This window comes from Salmo salar, chromosome ssa04 (assembly GCF_905237065.1).
Source record: "Salmo salar chromosome ssa04, Ssal_v3.1, whole genome shotgun sequence".
In the NCBI taxonomy this organism is placed as follows: Eukaryota; Metazoa; Chordata; class Actinopteri; order Salmoniformes; family Salmonidae; genus Salmo; species Salmo salar.
In genome coordinates, this window is record NC_059445.1 from 67665278 (window position 1) to 67688057 (window position 22780).

At 42.6% G+C, this 22780-nt stretch overlaps 1 protein-coding gene across 4 annotated transcripts in view; it reads right to left on the reverse strand.

Annotated features, from left to right (window-relative positions):
* Positions 1-5210: 5210 nt before the first annotated feature.
* Positions 5211-22780, reverse strand: part of LOC106603713 (unconventional myosin-VIIa) — an 81295-nt gene continuing 63725 nt past the window's right edge. For all 4 annotated transcript variants that reach the window (XM_014197731.2, XM_045717273.1, XM_014197732.2 and 1 more), the window contains 15 exons: positions 22534-22703; positions 20165-20358; positions 19599-19723; positions 19244-19401; positions 18665-18818; positions 18314-18469; positions 17820-17925; positions 17549-17662; positions 10949-11036; positions 10206-10312; positions 9935-10120; positions 8576-8692; positions 7895-7978; positions 7661-7780; positions 5211-6499 (listed from right to left, as the gene is read on the reverse strand). In XM_014197731.2, the coding sequence (XP_014053206.2) occupies positions 6407-6499; positions 7661-7780; positions 7895-7978; positions 8576-8692; positions 9935-10120; positions 10206-10312; positions 10949-11036; positions 17549-17662; positions 17820-17925; positions 18314-18469; positions 18665-18818; positions 19244-19401; positions 19599-19723; positions 20165-20358; positions 22534-22703 (1972 nt within the window). In that variant the 3' untranslated portion in view covers positions 5211-6406. The remainder of the gene's footprint in view (positions 6500-7660; positions 7781-7894; positions 7979-8575; positions 8693-9934; positions 10121-10205; positions 10313-10948; positions 11037-17548; positions 17663-17819; positions 17926-18313; positions 18470-18664; positions 18819-19243; positions 19402-19598; positions 19724-20164; positions 20359-22533; positions 22704-22780) is intronic.

A 22780-nucleotide genomic window follows, 5' to 3' on the forward strand; every position in this document is an offset into this window, starting at 1 on the left:
CTTTTTTCCTCACTCAACTTTTTTCATTCATCCCCGGAGGTTTTATCTGGACATGGTTCGTCAGGACTTCAAACAGCCGAAGCTAAGTAACATTAACATGATGCCTTCTAATTGCAGTCGTTGTACTTATAATATACAGGAGAACGATCGCCTTACGGCAAGGATAGCTGTGCTGCAAGCCCAGCTTCAGACGCGATCGTTAGGCAAGGGTAATTTCAGTGTAGGAAAGGATGAAACAGCGTCTGTGCCACCAGTAAGTACAGATAGTAACGTTAGTATAAACCCCCTCGCACGGTCCCCGCAGCCGGACATCTTTCTCATGGCTTCTGGAGGGAAACGCTGTAGGAATGCTCAACCGGTGTCGCTTATTCAGCCGACAGAAACTTTCAACCGGTTCTCCCCATTAAGCGAGTCGGAGTCGGAGGCCGAGACTTCTCTGGTCTCTACTCCTCCCGTTGTGGGGTCTGAGACGCCGACGGCTCCCACCATTAGCTCTGACAAATTGAAAACCCTAGTCATTGGCGACTCCATTACCCGCAGTATTAGACTTAAAACTAATCATCCAGCGATCATACACTGTTTACCAGGGGGCAGGGCTACCGACGTTAAGGCTAATCTAAAGACGGTGCTGGCTAAAGCTAAAACTGGCGAGTGTAGAGAGTATAGAGATATTGTTATCCACGTCGGCACCAACGATGTTAGGATGAAACAGTCAGAGGTCACCAAGCGCAACATAGCTTCAGCGTGTAAATCAGCTAGAAAGATGTGTCGGCATCGATTAATTGTCTCTGGCCCCCCTCCCAGTTAGGGGGAGTGATGAGCTCTACAGCAGAGTCTCTCAACTCAATCGCTGGTTGAAAACTGTTTTCTGCCCCTCCCAAAAGATAGAATTTGTAGATAATTGGCCCTCTTTCTGGGACTCACCCACAAACAGGACCAAGCCTGGCCTGTTGAGGAGTGACGGACTCCATCCTAGCTGGAGGGGTGCTCTCATCTTATCTACGAACATAGACAGGGCTCTAACTCCTCTAGCTCCACAATGAAATAGGGTGCAGGCCAGGCAGCAGGCTGTTAGCCAGCCTGCCAGCTTAGTGGAGTCTGCCACTAGCACAGTCAGTGTAGTCAGCTCAGCTTCCCCCATTGAGACCGTGTCTGTGCCTCGATCTAGGTTGGGCAAAATTAAAAATGGCGGTGTTCGCTTTAGCAATCTCACTAGTATAAAGACCTCCTCCATTCCTGCCATTATTGAAAGAGATTGTGATACCTCACATCTCAAAATTGGGTTACTTAATGTTAGATCCCTCACTTCCAAGGCAGTTATAGTCAATGAACTAATCACTGATAATAATCTTGATGTGATTGGCCTGACTGAAACATGGCTTAAGCCTGATGAATTTACTGTGTTAAATGAGGCCTCACCCCCAGGTTACATTAGTGACCATACCCCCGTGCATCCGGCAAAGGCGGAGGTGTTGCTAACATTTACGATAGCAAATTTCAATTTACAAAAAAAAACAACAATGACGTTTTCGTCTTTTGAGCTTCTAGTCATGAAATCTATGCAGCCTACTCACTCACTTTTTATAGCTACTGTTTATAGGCCTCCTGGGCCATATGCAGTGTTCCTCACTGAGTTCCCTGAATTCCTATCGGATCTTGTAGTCATAGCAGATAATATTCTAATTTTTGGTGACTTTAACATTCACATGGAAAAGTCCACAGACCCACTCCAAAAGGCTTTCGGAGCCATCATCGACTCAGTGGGTTTTGTCCAACATGTCTCTGGACCTACTCACTGCCACAGTCATACTCTGGACCTAGTTTTGTCCCATGGAATAAATGTTGTGGATCTAAATGTTTTTCCTCATAATCCTGGACTATCGGACCACCATTTTATTACGTTTGCAATTGCAACAAATAATCTGCTCAGACCCCAACCAAGGAGCATTAAAAGTCGTGCTATAAATTCTCAGACAACCCAAAGATTCCTTGATGCCCTTCCAGACTGCCTCTGCCTACCCAAGGACGTCAGAGGACAAAAATCAGTTAACCACCTAACCGAGGAACTCAATTTAACCTTGCGCAATACCCTAGATGCAGTTGCACCCCTAAAAACTAAAAACATCTGTCATAAGAAACTAGCTCCCTGGTATACAGAAAATACACGAGCTCTGAAGCAAGCTTCCAGAAAATTGGAACGGAAATGGCGCCACACCAAACTGGAAGTCTTCCGACTAGCTTGGAAAGACAGTACCGTGCAGTATCGAAGAGCCCTTACTGCTGCTCGATCATCCTATTTTTCCAACTTAATTGAGGAAAATAAGAACAATCCGAAATTTCTTTTTGATACTGTCGCAAAGCTAACTAAAAAGCAGCCTTCGCAAATGGAGGATGGCTTTCACTTCAGCAGTAATAAATTTATGAACTTCTTTGAGGAAAAGATCATGATCATTAGAAAGCAAATTACAGACTCCTCTTTAAATCTGGGTATTCCTCCAAAGCTCCATTGTCCTGAGTCTGCACAACTCTGCCAGGACCTAGGATCAAGGGAGATACTAAAGTGTTTTAGTACTATATCTCTTGACGCAATGATGAAAATAATCATGGCCTCCAAACCCTCAAGCTGCATACTGGACCCTATTCCAACTAAACTACTGAAAGAGCTGCTTCCTGTGCTTGGCCCTCCTATGTTGAACATAATAAACGGCTCTCTATCCACCGGATGTGTACCAAGCTCACTAAAAGTGGCAGTAATAAAGCCTCTCTTGAAAAAGCCTAATCTTGATCCAGAAATTATAAAAAACTATCGGCCTATATCGAATCTTCCATTCCTCTCCAAAATTTTAGAAAAGCTGTTGCACAGCAACTGACTGCCTTCCTGAAGACAAACAATGTATACGAAACGCTTCAGTCTGGTTTTAGACCCCATCATAGCACTGAGACTGCACTTGTGAAGGTGGTAAATGACCTTTTAATGACGTCAGACCGAGGCTCTGCATCTGTCCTCGTGCTCCTAGATCTTAGTGCCGCTTTTGATACCATCGATCACCACATTCTTTTGGAGAGATTGGAAACCCAAATTGGTCTACATGGACAAGTTCTGGCCTGGTTTAGATCTTATCTGTCGGAAAGATATCAGTTTGTCTCTGTGAATGGTTTGTCCTCTGACAAATCAATTGTAAATTTCGGTGTTCCTCAAGGTTCCGTTTTAGGACCACTATTGTTTTCACTATATATTTTACCTCTTGGGGATGTCATTCGAAAACATAATGTTAAATTTCACTGCTATGCAGACGACACACAGCTGTACATTTCAATGAAACATGGTGAAGCCCCAAAATTGCCCTCGCTAGAAGCCTGTGTTTCAGACATAAAGAAGTGGATGGCTGCAAACTTTCTACTTTTAAACTCGGACAAAACAGAGATGCTTGTTCTAGGTCCCAAGAAACAAAGAGATCTTCTGTTGAATCTGACAATTAATCTGGATGGTTGTACAGTCGTCTCAAATAAAACTGTGAAGGACCTCGGCGTTACTCTGGACCCTGATCTCTCTTTTGAAGAACATATCAAGACTGTTTCAAGGACAGCTTTTTTCCATCTACGTAACATTGCAAAAATCAGAAATTTTCTGTCCAAAAATGACGAGAAAAATTAATCCATGCTTTTGTTACTTCTAGGCTGGACTACTGCAATGCTCTACTTTCCGGCTACCCGGATAAAGCACTAAATAAACTTCAGTTAGTGCTAAATACGGCTGCTAGAATCCTGACTAGAACCAAAAAATTTGATCATATTACTCCAGTGTTAGCCTCCCTACACTGGCTTCCTGTTAAGGCAAGGGCTGATTTCAAGGTTTTACTGCTAACCTACAAAGCATTACATGGGCTTGCTCCTACCTATCTTTCCGATTTGGTCCTGCCGTACATACCTACACGTACGCTACGGTCACAAGACGCAGGCCTCCTAATTGTCCCTAGAATTTCTAAGCAAACGGCTGGAGGTAGGGCTTTCTCCTATAGAGCTCCATTTTTATGGAATGGTCTGCCTACCAATGTGAGAGACGCAGACTCAGTCTCAACCTTTAAGTCTTTACTGAAGACTTATCTCTTCAGTAGGTCCTATGATTAAGTATAGTCTGGCCCAGGAGTGTGAAGGTGAACGGAAAGGCTGGAGCAACGAACCGCCCTTGCTGTCTCTGCCTTGCCGGTTCCCCTCTTTCCACTGGGATTCTCTGCCTCTAACCCTTTTACAGAGGCTGAGTCACTGGCCTACTGGTGTTCTTCCATGCCGTCCATGGGAGGGGTGCGTCACTTGAGTGGGTTGAGTCACTGACGTGGTCTTCCTGTCTGGGTTGGCGCCCCCCCTTGGGTTGTGCCATGGCGGAGATCGTTGTGGGCTATACTCGGCCTTGTCTTAGGACGGTAAGTTGGTGGTTGGAGACATCCCTCTAGTGGTGTGGGGGCTGTGCTTTGGCAAAGTGGGTGGGGTTATATCCTGCCTGTTTGGCCCTGTCCGGGGTATCATCGGATGGGGCCACAGTGTCTTCTGATCCCTCCTGTCTCAGCCTCCAGTATTTATGCTGCAGTAGTTTATGTGTCGGGGGCTAGGGTCAGTCTGTTACATCTGGAGTATTTCTCTTGTCTTATCCGGTGTCCTGTGTGTATTTAAATATGCTCTCTCTAATTCTCTCTTTCTCTCTTTCTGTCTTTCTCTCGGAGGACCTGAGCCCTAGGACCATGCCTCAGGACTACCTGGTATGATGACTCCTTGCTGTCCCCAGTCCACCTGGCCGTGCTGCTGCTCCAGTTTCAACTGTTCTGCCTGCGGCTATGGAACCCTGACCTGTTCACCGGACGTGCTTGTTGCACCCTCGACAACTACTATGATTATTATTATTTGACCATGCTGGTCATTTATGAACATTTTAACATTTTAACATTTTGACCATGTTCTGTTTTAATATCCACCCTGCACAGCCAGAAGAGGACTGGCCACCCCTCATAGCCTGGTTCCTCTCTAGGTTTCTTCCTAGGTTTTTGGCCTTTCTAGGGAGTTTTTCCTAGGGAGTTTTTCCTAGCCACCGTGCTTCTTTCACATGCTTTGCTTGCTGTTTGGGGTTTTAGGCTGGGTTTCTGTACAGCACTTTGAGAATATCAGCTGATGTACGAAGGGCTATATAAAAATAAATTTGATTTGATTTGATTTGATGTCATAACAGAGTTGACCTTTAATACTTAAAAATCCTTGATTTGATCCACAATTTTTTTTAAAGACAAGTCATATGGACCGGGAGTCTTTATTTACAGAATACATTTTCTTCAATGATTAATTCATTAGGCAAACAGCTAAATATGTGCTTGTTAGAAATATCACATGATTAAATATTGTCAACTTTCCACTAAATGTTTTTACAGTGATGTGGTATACACACTGTATGCAAAGTCCTAGAAACAGCTAATGTCCAGAGGTCAATCTGACTGTTCTCATCAAATATACTTCATTAATACATCAAATGTACTAAAAACACTGATCAGGTATTCAAAAAAAGTATTTAGCCTGCCTGCGACAATGATGAGGGCCAATTTTGAATTAAACTCTAAAACAATATAATGCAATGATTACACATGATATCTATAGTATGGACAAGCCATAGTTTTATAGGTTTAGGTCCAACATTTATAAATCACATTATTGGACATTTTACGATCAAATGCTTTGCATAAAAACATTTTCTAAACAAAGCTCTTGATTAGTTGCCATGTAAAAAGTTGTAATCGTTGGTTGTGCATTTGGGTCAAGTAAAGGCAATTGGTGATTGTTAAGACAGGACCCAAGATATAAACCAACATCTGACAATAAGTCAAAACATTGTCATGGCCAAAACATAAATCAAACATTTAAAATCGTCACCGTATCTACCGACAATGCAAAAAGAGTATTCTTGACGCAATACTGCTATCATGCCTCCATCCCTATAACCAACGATCTATGTACATTTCTGTAACACAGTAGTGTGTGGAGATGCATGATTTCCAATGTCTCTCAGACTTTGCTGCGAGATGTTGCATCAACGTCGTGTCTGTAGTGCTGAGATTAACAGTATCTGTACAATAGACTATTAGACCAGAGGTTCTCAAGCTCCTGTCCTTCCCACTCTCTTTGGGAAGGACAGGAGCTTTTCCTTCCCACTCTCTGTCAAGTGCGTGTGTGTGTGTGTGTGTGCGTGCGTGCGTGCGTGCGTGTGTGCGTCCGTGCGTGCGTGTGTGTATGCATGTAATTGATTTAGCATGTTATGGAGGAAGGGTTGTATTTATCCCTCTATGTTTTAATGAAACCGTGTGATAGATCACAAAGCCCTCGAGGCCTACACTAATACACTCAACAGCGGGATCGATGACTTTACAGATCACTTGATGTTGCCACGGGAACCGCGCTGTTTGGTCATGGTGGTCAGCATCTGGCTGATGTAAGAGGTCAGGAGGTCGTCCATCTTGTAGCCCTGTGGTCACACAGACAAACAAACCAGTTCAAAGGTACATAAATGCCTTGCAATATTTCATTGCAGAATATGAATCAGACGTGTTCAAATAGTAGTATTTGTTTTCTGTCAAATACGTCAGAGTGCGCTTGATTGAGCTTGCCTGGTGCAATGGAGCCAATGGAGTATTCCCAAAAGTGAAAATCTGCCCAACTGTCACTCCAAACAGGCCCTATTAAACACTCAGCATTTGAACCCAGATCTGCTGGCATTTATTATTTAAAAGTTCGACAAAGCTACAGAACCACACATGTATACCATTGAAAAGGCTTTTCTATCTGCATACAGGCTAATTTCAGGCTAAGACCATGACTGCGACTTTTGACCACATGACACTTGCACTCTTATCAAGTCTGGCATCAACATCATCAAATCATCTAGTCTAACTGCAGTGGGTTGCCAAAAGCACCAGTCTCCTCCATGAGCAGACACACTCCGTTGAAAGGGAATCTGTAGCCTACAAGATGGAATGAACAAATTATTCAATAAACCCTTCATATATAAAAGCCGATATTTCACCTACATTTACATTACATTTTAGACCCTCAATATTTATTGGAAAGTAGCATCAAGATCACCGTGCACTTTCACCAACCTGTGAAGTTGATCATAACTTATTTAATCTGTAGCCTAATAAACTGCATGTTGTCCCAAGTCGTAGTAAGAGGACCACACACCATATCATTGTGACTCCAAGTTTACTTCAATATGATGGTTATTATATCAATATTTACGCCTAAAGGCATTTCCACCGCCATTTCTTGCATAATAAATTTTACAGACACAAAAAGATCCCACCATGTCGAACAAACAAATGACAAACAAAATAATTATCTGTTGGCATTTATAATATTGTACCAAAACTTCCTGTTCCCATCACAGCTGTTGTGATTTTTTAAAATATTTTTTTACTTGCATAAAAACTGTGGATGGGAACGTGGTTATAGTAAGTCAATATTTCCTCAATTAAGTAATTATGAGCAAAGTCAATGCTTGTAGGAAAAGACAGGTGCTTTTTTTGGTACGCATCTTTAGAATACTTTAGTTGATACAGTATGTGTAATGTAATTTTATGTCATATGTCATGTCATATGGTGGGTGTTGAAACGTCCAGTAGCTCACCAGTGAGGTTTCACACAGCAGCTTGGTGCCTCGGACCAGGTTTCCGATGGTGATGTGGAAGTAGGTGTTTCCACTGCTCCAGTTGGAGATCTTAGTGAATGGGTGTGTGGTCAAGATGTCCTGTTGAGGTGGGAATTGGAGAATCACACAGTAAACACACACATACACAACTTCCCTAACACACATGTGCGCGCAAGAAAATGTGCCCACACACGCATGTAGGCACACACTCACCTTTGACTTGGGGTCGATCAGGCTGACACCATGTTTGTTGATTGCTATCAAGAGGATCTCTGGGAAGTTTGGATCACTGGTTTGCTGTTGAATAGGAAAACATCAGTTTAGTCACAATTGGTATCTTACAAACCTATAAAAATTCATTAAATAAATAAATAAATAGATACTGGGATTGAGGCAGACAATAGGCCCTTACACAGATAAACTGACAGAGATAATACATTTATAAAACAAGTTAAAAAAAATAAAAGTAGTAAGGAATGCACAACTCTTTGACCAGGTCAATAATAATAGTCCACGACTGAGATTGAATTAACTATTCTGAAATGAACACCATTGATCAAGAAAATTCATTTGAACAAAAACCTCCCAAAGTACTAATCAGCACTCAAATACACACTGTGACTCAAATGTAAAAAAAGTACTAATCAGCACTCAAATACACACTGTGACTCAAATGTAAAAAAAGTACTAATCAGCACTCAAATACACACTGTGATTCAAATGTAAAAAAAGTACTAATCAGCACTCAAATACACACTGTGACTCAAATGTAAAAAAAGTACTAATCAGCACTCAAATACACACTGTGACTCAAATGTAAAAAAAGAAAAAACACAAACAATGATCATTCTATACCATTTGCACAAGAACATGAATTCATATAGAAATCTTTACCTTGACTTCAAAGAAGGCCGAACCAAACGTAGGCCACTTGAAGATGGCTTTGAGGAATGAGAGCTTGGCCTCCTCTCGAGTCTTCCCCGACTGCTTGTTGAAAAACGCCACTATAGACTGTGAGACAGAAAAACAAGCAGCAGAGAGTGTGACCAAATATGATTTAACCCCCCAGATTCCTATACGGCACAAAACTGTGTTAGCTCATTGAGCTAAAGCCTAGGCATTCGCTCTGGGAGCTAACACTAGTCTTCAGGTCTAAGGCAAGGTTACTCATCACGCAAGCGTGGTTCCCTGAACTACAGTGCATTCAGAAAGTATTCATACCTCATGACTTATTTCACATTTTGTTGTGTTACAGCTTGAATTCAAAATTGATGAAATGTCTCACCCATCTCAACACAATGACAATGTGAAAACAATGCTTTTAGACATTTTTGCTAATTTATTGAAGAATGAGTCAATACATGTTAGAATCACCTTTGGCAGCGATTACAGCTGTGAGTCTTTCTGGGTAAGTCTCTAAGAGCTTTGTACACCTGGATTCTACAATATTTGCACATTATGCTTTTTAAAATTCTTCAGGCTCTGTCAAGTTGGTTGTTGATCATTGCTAGACAGCCATTTTCAAGTCTTTCCATAGATTTTCAAGCCGATTTAAGTCAAAACTCAGGAACATTCAATGTTGTCGTCAGTGTATATTTGGCTTTGCGTTTTTGTTTTTTTCCTGCTGAAAGGTGAAGTTGTCTCTCAGTGTCTGTTGGAAAGCAAACTGAACCAGGTTTTTCTCTAGGATTCTGCCTGTGCTTAGCTGTACTCTGTTTCTTTTCATCCTAAAAAACTCCCTAGTCCTTACCGATGACAAGCATACCCATAACAGGCTTCCTTCTTTTCACTCTGTCATTTAGTTTAGTACTGTGGAGCAACTACAATGTTGTTGATCCGTCCTCAGTTTTCTCCTATCACAGCCATTAAACTGTTTTAAAATCACCATTGGCCTCATGGTGAAATCACTAAGCAGGTTAATTCCTCTCCAGCAACTAAGTTAGGAAGGACGCCTGTATCTTTGTAGTGACTAGGTGTATTGATACACCATCCAAAGTGTAATTATCAACTTTACCATGCTCATAGGGATTTTCAATGTCAGTTTTTTTTTTTACCCATCTACCAATAGGTGCCCTTCTTTGCGAGGCATTGGAAAACCTCCCTGGTCTTTGTGGTTGAATCTGTTTGAAATTCACTGCTCGACTGAGGGACCTTACATATAATTGTATGTGTGGGGTACAGTGACGAAGTAGTCATTCAAAAATCATGTTAAACACTATTTATGCCGACAGCAATTCTAATTTTCTGACTCACCCGTTTCCAGTCGTCAGGCGAGAGGTGTCTGATCTGGTCCTGAGGGATCAGCTCCTTCAACATCTTGGGAATGTTTGGAAACTGGGATTTGTCCTCCTCAAACTTCACCCTGTAGATCAGCGCTCCCAGCTGGAAAACCTCTTCCCGGGAACACTGGTGGTAACCACGGAGGTACTTGGGAAGCTCCTGAAGAAAGAGCAGTGAGGAGGGTCAATACACTTAGACAAATACCCACGCGCACACGCACATGCACACGCACACACACACATACCTGGTAGTAGTGAAAGATGTAGTCAGCCATGGAGTCTTTCCCTGGTATGGTATTGGTCCACAATTTCTTCATGAAGAAAACCTGATAGGTCAGTGAAGGCACTACACCTGCAGATGGACGATACTGAGAGAGTCAGGACATACTTCTCATATTAATTCATCAACATAGATGGCAATTTCCCCAACCCAAGCTTAACCTTCATCTAGCTTTAACCACAACATGTTGACACACCTATAACATGAAACACCATGTTTGATAAAATATTTATGTGAGCCACTCCTGAAGGCTTCACTAGGTGCTGAAATTTGGGTCATCAATAAATCCTTAGGATTAATATGCTGTGTCGTTCTTTCTTTATTTCTTTTTTCTAACCCTAAAAATGTTGGATGCCTACAGGAAAGTTGAAAATAGACTTATTTAACCCTCAAACTACCAACTTGGGTCATTTTGGGTCATAGCCCAAAGGTGGTTTATTCAATTATTTCAATTTGAGAGACTTTATAAAAATCATATTTTGATCAGAGTGAGACAGATCTGAGATGATATATGATTGTTTGTCTGGAACAAAATTTGAGAAGAGAAGTATGAGAAAATAAGCAATTATTTTTCAGTGTTGAATAAAGCAGATTTTTGTCTTGGAGAATTAAAGGTGATAAAGAAGAGATCTCATCTTGGATTTTCCGTTCCTACGGGTAACCTTTCTACTGAATATAGGACACTCTACAGTCAACAAATGTCTTTACCGTCCTTTGCAGGCCTGGCTTTTTTGATCCAGTCGGTCAGATGTCTCACAAAGTCAAAGAAGAAATCCCCCTCAGGCACACTGATGACCTGGAAACAACCAGCAAAGGTCAAACACATATCAATTCAGTTACAGTGCACTCGGAAAGTATTCAGACCCCTTGACTTTTCCGACATTTTGTTACATTATAGCCTTATTCTATAAGGGGGTGGGAGGTAGCCTAGTGGTTAGAGCGTTGGACTAGTAACCGAAAGGTTGCAAGATCGAATCCCCGAGCTGCCAAGGTAAAAATCTGTCATTCTGCCCCTGAACAAGGCAGTTAACCCAAGACCGTTCCTAGGCCGTCATTGAAAATAAGAATTTGTTCTTAACTGACTTGCCTAGTTAAATAAAGGTAAAATAAAATTCTAAAAAATGTTTTTTTTTTTTTAAATGTTCTCAGAAATCTACACACAATACCCCATAATTACAAAGCAAAAACAGGTTTTTAGAAATGTTTGCAAATTAAAAACTGAAATGACACATTTATATAAGTATTCAGACCCTTTACTCAGTACTTTGTTGAAGCACCTTTGGCAGCGATTACAGCCCCGAGTCTTCTTGGGTATGACGCTATAAGCTTGGCACACCTGTATTTGGGGAGTTTCTCCCATTCTTCACTGCAGATCCTCTCAAGTTCTGTCAGGTTGGATGGGGAGCGTCACTGCACAGCTATTTTCAGGTCTCTCCAGAGATGTTTGATCGAGTTCAAGACCGGGCTATGGCTGGGCCACTCAAGGACATTCAGAGACTTGTCCCGAAGCCACTCCTGCGTTGTCTTGGTTGTGTGCTTAGGGTCGTTGTCCCGTTGGAAGGTGAACCTTTGCCCCAGTCTGAGGTCCTGAGCGCTCTGGAGCAGGTTTTCTCTGTACTTTGCTCTGTTCATCTTTCTCTTGATCCTGACTAGTCTCCCAGTCCCTGACGGTGAAAAACATCCCCACAGCATGATGCTGCTGCCACCACCATGCATCACCGTAGGGATGGTGCCAGGTTTCCTCCAGAAGTGACGCTTGGCATTCAGGTCAAAGAATTCAATCTTGTTTTCATCAGACCAGAGAATATTGTTTCTCATGGTCTGAGAATCCTTTAGATGCCCATTATCAGCAAACATCACTCCTGTGTTCCAATGGCACGTTGTGTTAGCTCATCCAAGTTTATCATTTTAAAAGGCTTATTGATCATTAGAAAACACTTTTGCAATTATGTTAGCACAGCTGAAAACTGTTGTTCTGATTAAAGAAGCAATAAAACTAGCCTTCTTTAGACTAGTTGAGTATCTGGAGCATCAGCATTTGCGTGTTCGATTACAGGTTCAAAATGGCCAGAAACAAAGACCTTTCTTCTGAAACTCGTCAGTCTATACTTGTTCTGAGAAGATCTCGTACAACTCTGTGTACTACTCCCTTCACAGAATAGCGCAAACTGGCACTAACCAGAATAGAAAGAGGAGTGGGACGCCCCGGTGCACAACTGAGCAAGAGGACAAGTACATTAGAGTGTCTAGTTTGAGAAACAGACGCCTCACAAGTCCTCAACAGGCAGCTTCATTAAATAGTACCCGCAAAACAGGAGTCTCAACGTCAACAGTGAAGAGGCGACTCCAGGATGCTGACCTTCTTGGCAGAATTCCTCTGTCCAGTGCCTGTCTTCTTTTGCCCATCATAATATTTTCATTGGCCAGTCTGAGATATGGCTTTTTCTTTGTAACTCTGCCTAGAAGGCCAGCATCCTGGAGTCGCCTCTTCACTGTTTTACGTTGAGACTGGTGTTTTTTTGCCGGTACAATTTAATGAAGTTGCCAGTTGAGGACTTGTGAGGCCTCTGTTTCTCAAACTAGAAACACTTCAAATCAAACTTTATTTATCACATGAGCCGAATACAACAACTGTTGACTTTACTGTGAAATGCTTACTAACAAGCCCTTAACCAACAGTGCAGTTCAAGAAGAAGAAAATATTTACCAAGTATATTAAAATAAAACACTATAAGAATAACATAACGAGGCTATATACAGGGGCACCGGTACCAAGTCAGTGTGCAGGGGTACAGGCTAGTTGAGGTAATCTGTACATGTAGGTGGAGGCGGAGTAACTATGCATAGGTAACAAACAAACAGCAGTGTACAAAAGGAAGGGGGGGGGGCAATGTAAATTGTCCGGTGGCGATTTTATTAATTTTTCAGCAGTCTTATGGCTTGGGGGTAGAAGCTGTTGAGGAGCCTTTTGGTCCTAGACTTGGCGCTCCGGTACCGCTTGCCGTGCGGTAGCAGAGAAAACAGTCTATAACTTGGGTGACTAGAGTCTCTGACAATTTTATGGGCTTTCCTCTGACACCGCCTATTATATAGGTCCTGGATGGCAGGAAGCTTGGCCCCAGTGATGTACTGGGCACTATGATGTTGAATGCTGAGCTGTAGTCAATGAACAGCATTCTCACATAGGTGTTCCTTTTGTCCAGGTGAGAAAGGGCAATGTGGAGTGTGATTGAGATTGCGTCATCTGTGGATCTGTTGGGGCGGTATGCGAATTGGAGTGGGTCTAGGGTGTCGGGGAGGATGCTGTTCATGTGAGCCATGACCAGCCTTTCAAAGCACTTCATGGCTACCGACGTGAGTGCCACGGGGCAGTAATCATTTAGGCAGGTTACCTTCGCTTCCTTGGGCACAGGGACTATGGTGGTCTGCTTGAAACATGTAGGTATTGAGAAAATGGCGCCGGAAGAAATGGCAGCAGTTTTACGGGCGTCCAACCAATTGTGCTATTATATGTTCTTTTTCACGTTATTTGTAACTTATTTTGTACATAATGTTTCTGCAACCGTATCTTACGGCAAAAAAGAGCTTCTGGATATCAGGACAGCGATCACTCACCTCGGATTAGACTAAGATTTTTTCTTCAACAAACAAGATGCACAAGACATCCTCCAAACACCCGGCAGGGCCGAAATCCACGTTATTTGCAAAAGGAAGCGACGCAGGTACTGAGGACAAAGAGCCGGATGCCTGGTCAGGACCCGGAGAAGGCGAGTGGGAAAGCTGCCATTACCGTCAATACTACTCGCCAACGTGCAATCATTGGACAATAAACTAGACAAGGTACGATCACGAATATCCAACCAACGGGACATCAAAACCTGTAATATCCTATGTTTCACGGAATCATGGCTGAATGACGACATGGATATTCAGCTAGCGGGATACACGCTGCACCGACAAGATAGAACAGCACACTCCGGTAAGACCGGGGGGGGGGGGTTATATCCTGCCTGTTTGGCCCTGTCCGGGGGGTATCATCGGATGGGGCCACAGTGTCTTCTGATCCCTCCTGTCTCAGCCTCCAGTATTTATGCTGCAGTAGTTTATGTGTCGGGGGGCTAGGGTCAGTCTGTTACATCTGGAGTATTTCTCTTGTCTTATCCGGTGTCCTGTGTGTATTTAAATATGCTCTCTCTAATTCTCTCTTTCTCTCTTTCTGTCTTTCTCTCGGAGGACCTGAGCCCTAGGACCATGCCTCAGGACTACCTGGTATGATGACTCCTTGCTGTCCCCAGTCCACCTGGCCGTGCTGCTGCTCCAGTTTCAACTGTTCTGCCTGCGGCTATGGAACCCTGACCTGTTCACCGGACGTGCTTGTTGCACCCTCGACAACTACTATGATTATTATTATTTGACCATGCTGGTCATTTATGAACATTTTAACATTTTAACATTTTGACCATGTTCTGTTTTAATATCCACCCTGCACAGCCAGAAGAGGACTGGCCACCCCTCATAGCCTGGTTCCTCTCTAGGTTTCTTCCTAGGTTTTTGGCCTTTCTAGGGAGTTTTTCCTAGGGAGTTTTTCCTAGCCACCGTGCTTCTTTCACATGCTTTGCTTGCTGTTTGGGGTTTTAGGCTGGGTTTCTGTACAGCACTTTGAGAATATCAGCTGATGTACGAAGGGCTATATAAAAATAAATTTGATTTGATTTGATTTTGGGTGGGTCTGTGCATATTTGTAAACAACAGCTGGTGCATGAAATCTAGGGAGGTCTCTAGATTTTTCTCACCTGAAGTAGAGTATATTGTGATAAATTGCAGGCCACACTACTTGCCTAGAGAGTTTTCAGCTATACTTTTCGTGGCTGAATCCTACTACACCGGCTCCGACGCTCGTCTTATGTGGCAGGGCTTGCAAACTATTACAGACAACAAAGGGAAGCACAACCGCGAGCTGCCCAGTGACACAAGCCTACCAGATGAGCTAAATCACTTCTATGCTCGCTTCGAGGCAAGCAACAATGAGGCATGCATGAGAGCATCAGCTGTTCCAAGCGACTGTGTGATCACACTTGGAATATTATTAAACTTCTGTACAACGACCCCAAATCCATAGTAGTCACTAACAGACTACGATCATCTTCTGTAGGACGAGGGATGAAACAGGGTGACTGTCTCTCACCCCTCCTATTTATTATAGCATTAGAACCGTTAGCCAAAGCTGCATCAGTTGGGAGAATAAACTACTGCTGCTTTATTTATTTATTTATTTATTTATTTGTTACCTTTATTTAACTGCCTTCTTATTTTCAATGACGGCCTAGGAACAGTGGGTTAACTGCCTTGTTCAGGGGCAGAACGACAGATTTGTACCTTGTCAGCTCAGGGATTTGAACTTGCAACCTTTCAGTTACTAGTCCAACGCTCTAACCACTAGCCTACACTGCCGCCCCATTTATGCAGATGACATATTACTATTAATATCAGACCCCCGACTCTCCATACTGCCTTTACTGGACCTTGTTAATTCATTCTCAGAGATATCGAGCTATAAAGTTAACTGGACCAAATCTGAAGTAATGCCTCTATCAAAACATTGTCTGAGAAATGACCTCCTCAGCTGGAGGTTTCAATGGGTCCCTAAAACTTGAGGTACCTGGGGATGGCGTTAAATCCTGGTCTAGAGAACAGGATTTCTGAAAATCTTGACCCACTATTGAACGAAGTTCATCTCCAGTTTAAGAGCTGGGATAAACTACAAATCTCATTATGGGGTAGGATACAGGTTATAAAGATGGTCATAGCACCTAAAATGAATGACGTTATCAGCATGCTACCACTATCCATACCTGTCTTTAAATCCATAGACAAAATGATTACTGAGTTTGTTTTGGCCGGTAAAAAGGCCAGAATGAAACTAGCGTGATTACAGGGAAAGACTGAGAAGGGAGGATTAAATCTCCCTAACATGCAATTGTATCAAGAAGCCTTTGTAGCTTCCCAAATAGGCTCTCTCTTTATTGAGAACTCGACTAGGCCAATCTGCCTAGCCCTATTCAGAGCATCAGATGACTTGAGTCAACATAAGGTGGGACCCCAGAATCCAATAATGTCCCATACTAAAAATATATGGAGCCAGATTCAAGAGAGAGAGAGAGATCTTCACCTTTCTTGATAAGCTCTGCTTCGTTATGGAACAACCCTCAATTGAAAATAGGGGGACACATGGTTTTCCGGAAAGGTTGGTTTAGAAAGGGGATAAAGAACATTGGTTGTCTCTATCAAGAAAACACTTTTACCTCTTATGAAGAGTTAAGGTCCAAGTATAATTTACAGAAACAAGACTTTTGGATGTATCTCCAGTTTAGAGATTGTTTCCTTAAGGTAGGACAAAACAACAACAAATTCCCAGGACATTCCCAGGACATATAGCCAACTTATAGGTGCATTTAATGGAACTTGTAAGGGCCTAAAGGCCATATGGGGGGGGGTGCTGACCTGTTGCACCCTCTACAACCACTGTGATTATTATTATTCGACCCTGCTGGTCATCTATGAACGTTTGAACATCTTGGCCATGTACTGTTATAATCTCCACCCGGCACAACCAGAAGAGGGCTGGCCACCCCTCAGAGCCTGGTTCCTCTCTAGGTTTCTTCCTAGGTTCCTGCCTTTCTAGGGAGTTTTTCCTAGTCACCGTGCCTCTACATCTGCATTGCTTGATGTTTGGGGTTTTAGGCTGGGTTTCTGTATAGCACTTTGTGACATCGGCTGATGTAAAAAGGGCCTCATAAATACATTTGATTTGATTTGTAATTTCCACTTTGAAATTTCAGACTTGATTTTCCCTTACGAAAAATATATCAACCCCTACAAAAATGTCCCTTAATTTTAATCCACCTAATAATTTACATTTCCTGTTGCTGCAGGATTATTTTCCTGCTGTAGCAAATTAACATCCTATATCTGTATATCCACCAATTTTTCACATTTGTGTTTTTTTGTCAGAAATGAGTACTTATGGGTACCACCATTTGTGTGTAAAATATTACTTTTCTCAGAGACATCATACAACTAGATACGATCAGATTACAACCAGGTGAAGTCTTTTTTCATGAAGTCATAAAGAATTCAGGGAAATATGTCATATTCTGCTTGTTAACTGGTCATATAAGCAGATTACAACCAGTTAAATACGTCATGTTTAAAAGACATCCTTTAACAACCAGTATACAACCTGACCATGACGTCACAAAGCATGTCCTAATGACCTCATTGCAGCCATATCCTAGTAGTGTACTGTACCTTGTCAGTGATCTTGACAAACAGGCTGAAGCCCTCGGAGGACTTGAGGAGTAGTCTGCCTGAGATGTTCAGACAGAAATCTTTGGCCTTGGTACTCGACTCCACTTCGAAAGCCTGTGGGGGAAAAACTGTCATATTTACACAATTTGCTATAAAGTGACCACACAAAATGTTCCAGATTTGAATAAGTCACCGTGTGTGCTGTTTTTGTCCCTGTGACTCAACGTTTTGGGCCTCAACGAGCCATTGCTACTTTGTAATGACCTCTCACCTCGTCTGTGTCATCGGGGAAGTACACTTTGTGAAAGATTTGTGTGGTCTTGTGCTGGATGGCCTCCACCTCCACCAGGTGAGGTGGGTACTTCCTGGATCCGTTACTGTATTGGTAAGGAGAGAGCATTATGGGTACAGAACATTATGGGTACTGTAGTACATCATGCTACAATTACTGTTGGACTGTTAGTTCACCCAGGGGAAGACAAGAGATAGACAAAGGAAGGAATATGAGTAAGGAGGCATGGATCTGGAGTGGATCTCTAGTTAGGAGCTGAATCCACACAAGTAACTCAAATGTTTTCCTAAATCTGGCATGGATCTCAAATTAGGATTCAGCCCTAGTGCCTAAATATGTCAGCATTTTTTCCTCTGTTTACATGGCTGAGAAACTCTTATAAATCGCAAAAATACTTATACCCAAATAGTTAAACATGTAATGTCGGAACACTTAAATACAGTAAATACACTGTACAAGTGGGTTAGCCCTACCGTAATGCCTTCTGGAGTCTCTGCATGCAGTCAGGGGCGAGGGGGTGATGCTTCTTAGCCTGGAGGAACTTCTGGACGTGGGGTAGCAGAATGTTACTGGGGGGGAACAGACCTGCACACAGCCACAGCAGCTCCCAGCCCTTCTCCTCACTGTACCTGCACACACACACACACACACACACACACACACACACACACACACACACACACACACACACACACACACACACACACACACACACACACACACACACACACACACACACACACACACACACACAGTCAATCCCCATATGACCACAACTTCCCTGGGAGAGTAGATGTGAATGTCGACTGTAGTCTCAGACATACTTGATGTGATTCTCAGTGAGCTGTTTGAGGATCTGACAGTAGATCTCATCTTTGAGTGGCTCTGCCTTCAGCGCTCCCTCAAAGATCTGGTCGGTCAGCTCGTTGACCGAACGCGCTCGCTTGGACGGGTAGTCACCCATATACTTCAACAAGGGTGCAGGGGAGCGGTCAAGGACCATGACCAGACATTGACCTCAAGACTACGCACGTTAAACACAGAGATAATACTATGATGCAGTACAACATAATATACATAATGCTAAATATGACATGTTGAAGTTTGCATCACATTTAAAGGGATTGTTTACCCAAATTACACAATAGTTTCCTTACCCGTAAGCAATCTATTGCCAAAGTAAGACAGCAATCCATGCTTTGTTTTAGTTTACCTGGCCACTGTTAACTATTTAGCATTTTTGTCCAAAAATCTATGCAAGTTCATATCCCTGATATTAGCCTATTTCGCATTTCATGTTTAAATCATCCTACAGTGTTCAAAATAAAGTTACTTTAAGATTATTTGGACATGAAGCGTGAAAAAGTAATTGATACACAATGGCTGCAAGGCAGTAAAGATATCGATGAAGGCCAGTTGAGCCTCCTGGGAGAGCTCCTCGTGGGCCAGCACCTTCTTCAGTAGGGGCTGTTTGAGGGGCTCCCTGGCGCAGCACCACAGACGCTCCTTCCCGCGGCCCTTTGTGATCATTACCCTGCTCAGAGTGCTCTTGGGAGGGGATCTGGAGGGGTGGAGTAGGGGTGGATAGGAAGAAGGGAGGGGGAAAGATGGATGAAGGTAACAGAGAGGGATGAGTGGAACCGAATGTATATATGTGTGTGTGTGTGTGTGTGTGTGTGTGTGTGTGTGTGTGTGTGTGTGTGTGTGTGTGTGTGTGTGTGTGTGTGTGTGTGAGTGAGTGAGTGAGTGAGTGGCTACCTGAAGTAATCGTAGGAGAACTCCTCTAGGGTGTAGGGCTTGACCTTGTCCTCACTCTCAGCAAGGGCCAGCTGGGACAGGTTTATGGACTCTCTTCTCTGGTCTGGAGTCATAGTCACCAGAGCCTAGCAGAGAGAGAGAGGGGGTTGGAGATGGAGGGAGGGAGAGCGGGGGAAAGAGATGTAGAGGGAAGGAAGTAGGAGAATGAGAGAGAGCGAAGGAAGAAAAAGAGAGAGTGAGATGGAGAGAAAAAGGGAGGGGAAATGGAGAGGGAAGGGAGTAGAGAGGATGAAAGAGACAAGTTGGGAGAGGGGAGAGAGAAAGAAAGACATACAGTCACAAAAAAGAACTTCAGTAAACTACAGAATGAGAGCTGTAAAGACAGTATGAAGCATGAATGCCTGAGGACATCATCAACATCATCACCACCATATTGTCATACTGCGGTATACATTCTTCAAGATTCCATAGATTTCCAAAATTACCCATTAATGACCGTAGTTTCTAAAAGATCCTGGAACTTTGGAAATGTACAGAGAATTTTGTAATCCTATGAGGTCACTCACCACGATGTCATACTGCGGCCGGGTTACGGTGGGCAGGACGTAGACGCAGTCGGCCGGGAAGTCCCCCTGTTGCTTGGTCCTGTCATTGACCCCGTGGGCCCACCCCGAGGTCATGACCTGCTCGCCACAGTGCTCGTCCAATAGGATCAGGTCGCCCTTGGAAAAACTGAGGAAGGTGGAGTCCTCGCCGCCCGCTACAGGAACACAACATTCAATTCAATGTACCTTATTGTCTCCTGTGATGGAACGTCATGTGTGGTGGTTGGTAAATACAACTTAAGGGGGTATCGCGTGTGCGGGAGTTATAAAAGTTAGATTTATTTACAATGGTAAATGCAAGACACACATTCATTACTAAGGGACAGCTCGAGATCGAATTTGAATACTGAAACACAATGTTGCAAAAGTCAGAGAGACAGACAGCAAAGATTATACAAATCTCCGCTGTTTAAAACTATATCTTAGTTTAAAAGAAATGTGAGGTAATGTCTAGATGCTTTTTATAGTGGAGATCAAGTTTATAAATTGCATGACTCGACTTTTGCCTCCTGAGCCCATTGGGGAGTTGCAGCGATGAGACAATATCGAAATTGGGGAGAAAAAGGGGGTAAAATAAAAAAAGAATACAAAATATATATACATTACTGGTCAAAGATTTTAGAACACCTACTCATTCAAGGGATTTTCTTTATTTTTACTATTTTCTACATTGTAGAATAATAGTAAAGACATAAAAACTATTAAATAACACATATGGAATCATGTAGTAACCAAAAAGTGTTAAACAAATCAAAATATATTTTATATTTGAGATTCTTCAAATAGCCACCATTTGCCTTGATGAAAGCTTTGCACACTCTTGGCATTCTCTCAACCAGCTTCACCTGGAATGCTTTTCCAACAGTCTTGAAGGAGTTCCCACATATGCTGAGCACTTGTTGGCTGCTTTTCCTTCACTCTGCGGTCCAACTCATCCCAAACCATCTCAATTTGGTCGAGATCGGGGGATTGTGGAGGCCAGGTCATCTGATGCAGCACTCCATCACTCTCCTTCTTGGTAAAATAGCCCTTACACAGCCTTTAGGTGTGTTGGGTCATTGTCCTGTTGAACAATTATAGTCCCACTAAGCCCAAACCATATGGGATGGCGTATCGCTGCAGAATGCTGTGGTAGCCATGCTGGTTAAGTGTGCCTTGAATTCTAAATAAATCACAGACAGTGTCACCAGCAAAGCACCCCCACATCATAACACCTCCTCCTCCATGCTTTACGGTGGGAAATACACATGCGGCGATCATCCGTTCACCCACACCACATCTCACAAAGATACGGCGGTTGGAACAAAAAATCTCTAATTTGGACTCCAGACCAAAGAACTCTGTGAAGCATTTATTTGGGCTGCAATTTCTGAGGCTGGTAAATCTAATGAACTTATCCTCTGCAGCAGAGGTAACTCTGGGTCTTCCTTTCCTGTGGCGGTCCTCATGAGAGCCAGTTTCATCATAGCGCTTGATGTTTATTGCGACTGCACTTGAAGAAACTTTCAAAGTTCTTGAAATTTTCCGTATTGATTGACCTTCATGTCTAAAATAAGGATGGACTGTCATTTCTCTTTGCTTATTTAAGTGGTTCTTGCCATAATATTGACTTGGTCTTTTACCAAATAGGGCTACCTTCTGTATACCACCCCTATCTTGTCACAACACAACTGATTGGCTCAAACGCATTTAGAAGGAAAGAAATTCCACAAATGAACTTAAGAAGGCACACCTGTTAATTGAAATGCATTCCAGGTGACTACCTCATGAAGCTGGTTGAGAGAATGCCAAGAGTGTGCAAAGCTGTCATCAAGGCAAAGAGTGGCTACTTTGAAGAATCGTTTAACACTTTTTTGGTTACTACATGATTCCATATGTGTTATTTCATAGTTTATATAGAAATATAGAAAATAGTAAATATAAAGAAAAGCCTTTGAATAAGTAGGTGTTCTAAAACCTTTGACTGGTGCTGTATATATATATAAAAATACAGCGGGTTAGAGCAGATTCTACCCTAAAACATCAATATCAACCCACAATTACAACACAATTAATATAGCTTTTTTCACTGCTGTGGTTTAGAAGATAAAACATGAAATGGAGCCATTCCCTATTTGAAAAAGAGACATACATTATAAAAAAATGACACAGAGTTGCTTCTCATATTGTAGTCTGTATAAGAAAACACCTACAAGATCACAGTCATTTACCATACTTGAAAGACATGACCTGTTCTTAATTGAAAAGTGTTGCCAATGCGGACCAATGTGCATTGCCCCTGTTTATTAACCTAATAAGATAAAGTAAATAAGAGCTAGTAGGTTACTTACCGGGGTTGGGGCAGTCCAGCAGCGCCACCACAAACTTTGACCTCTTCCTGAGGCCCTCCAGGAAGGTCACGACGAGGTCGCGTATGTCCTCGGCATTATTGGAGGTGAACGTGTACTCGTCTCCTTTGATGGTGGCTAGCGAGAAGCTCTGGCCCTGGAGCTTACCACCTCTGTCAAGGGAAATTATTCTTACAATATCAAAACAATGTCACAATTAAAATATAATTGTATATATATTTATATCTTA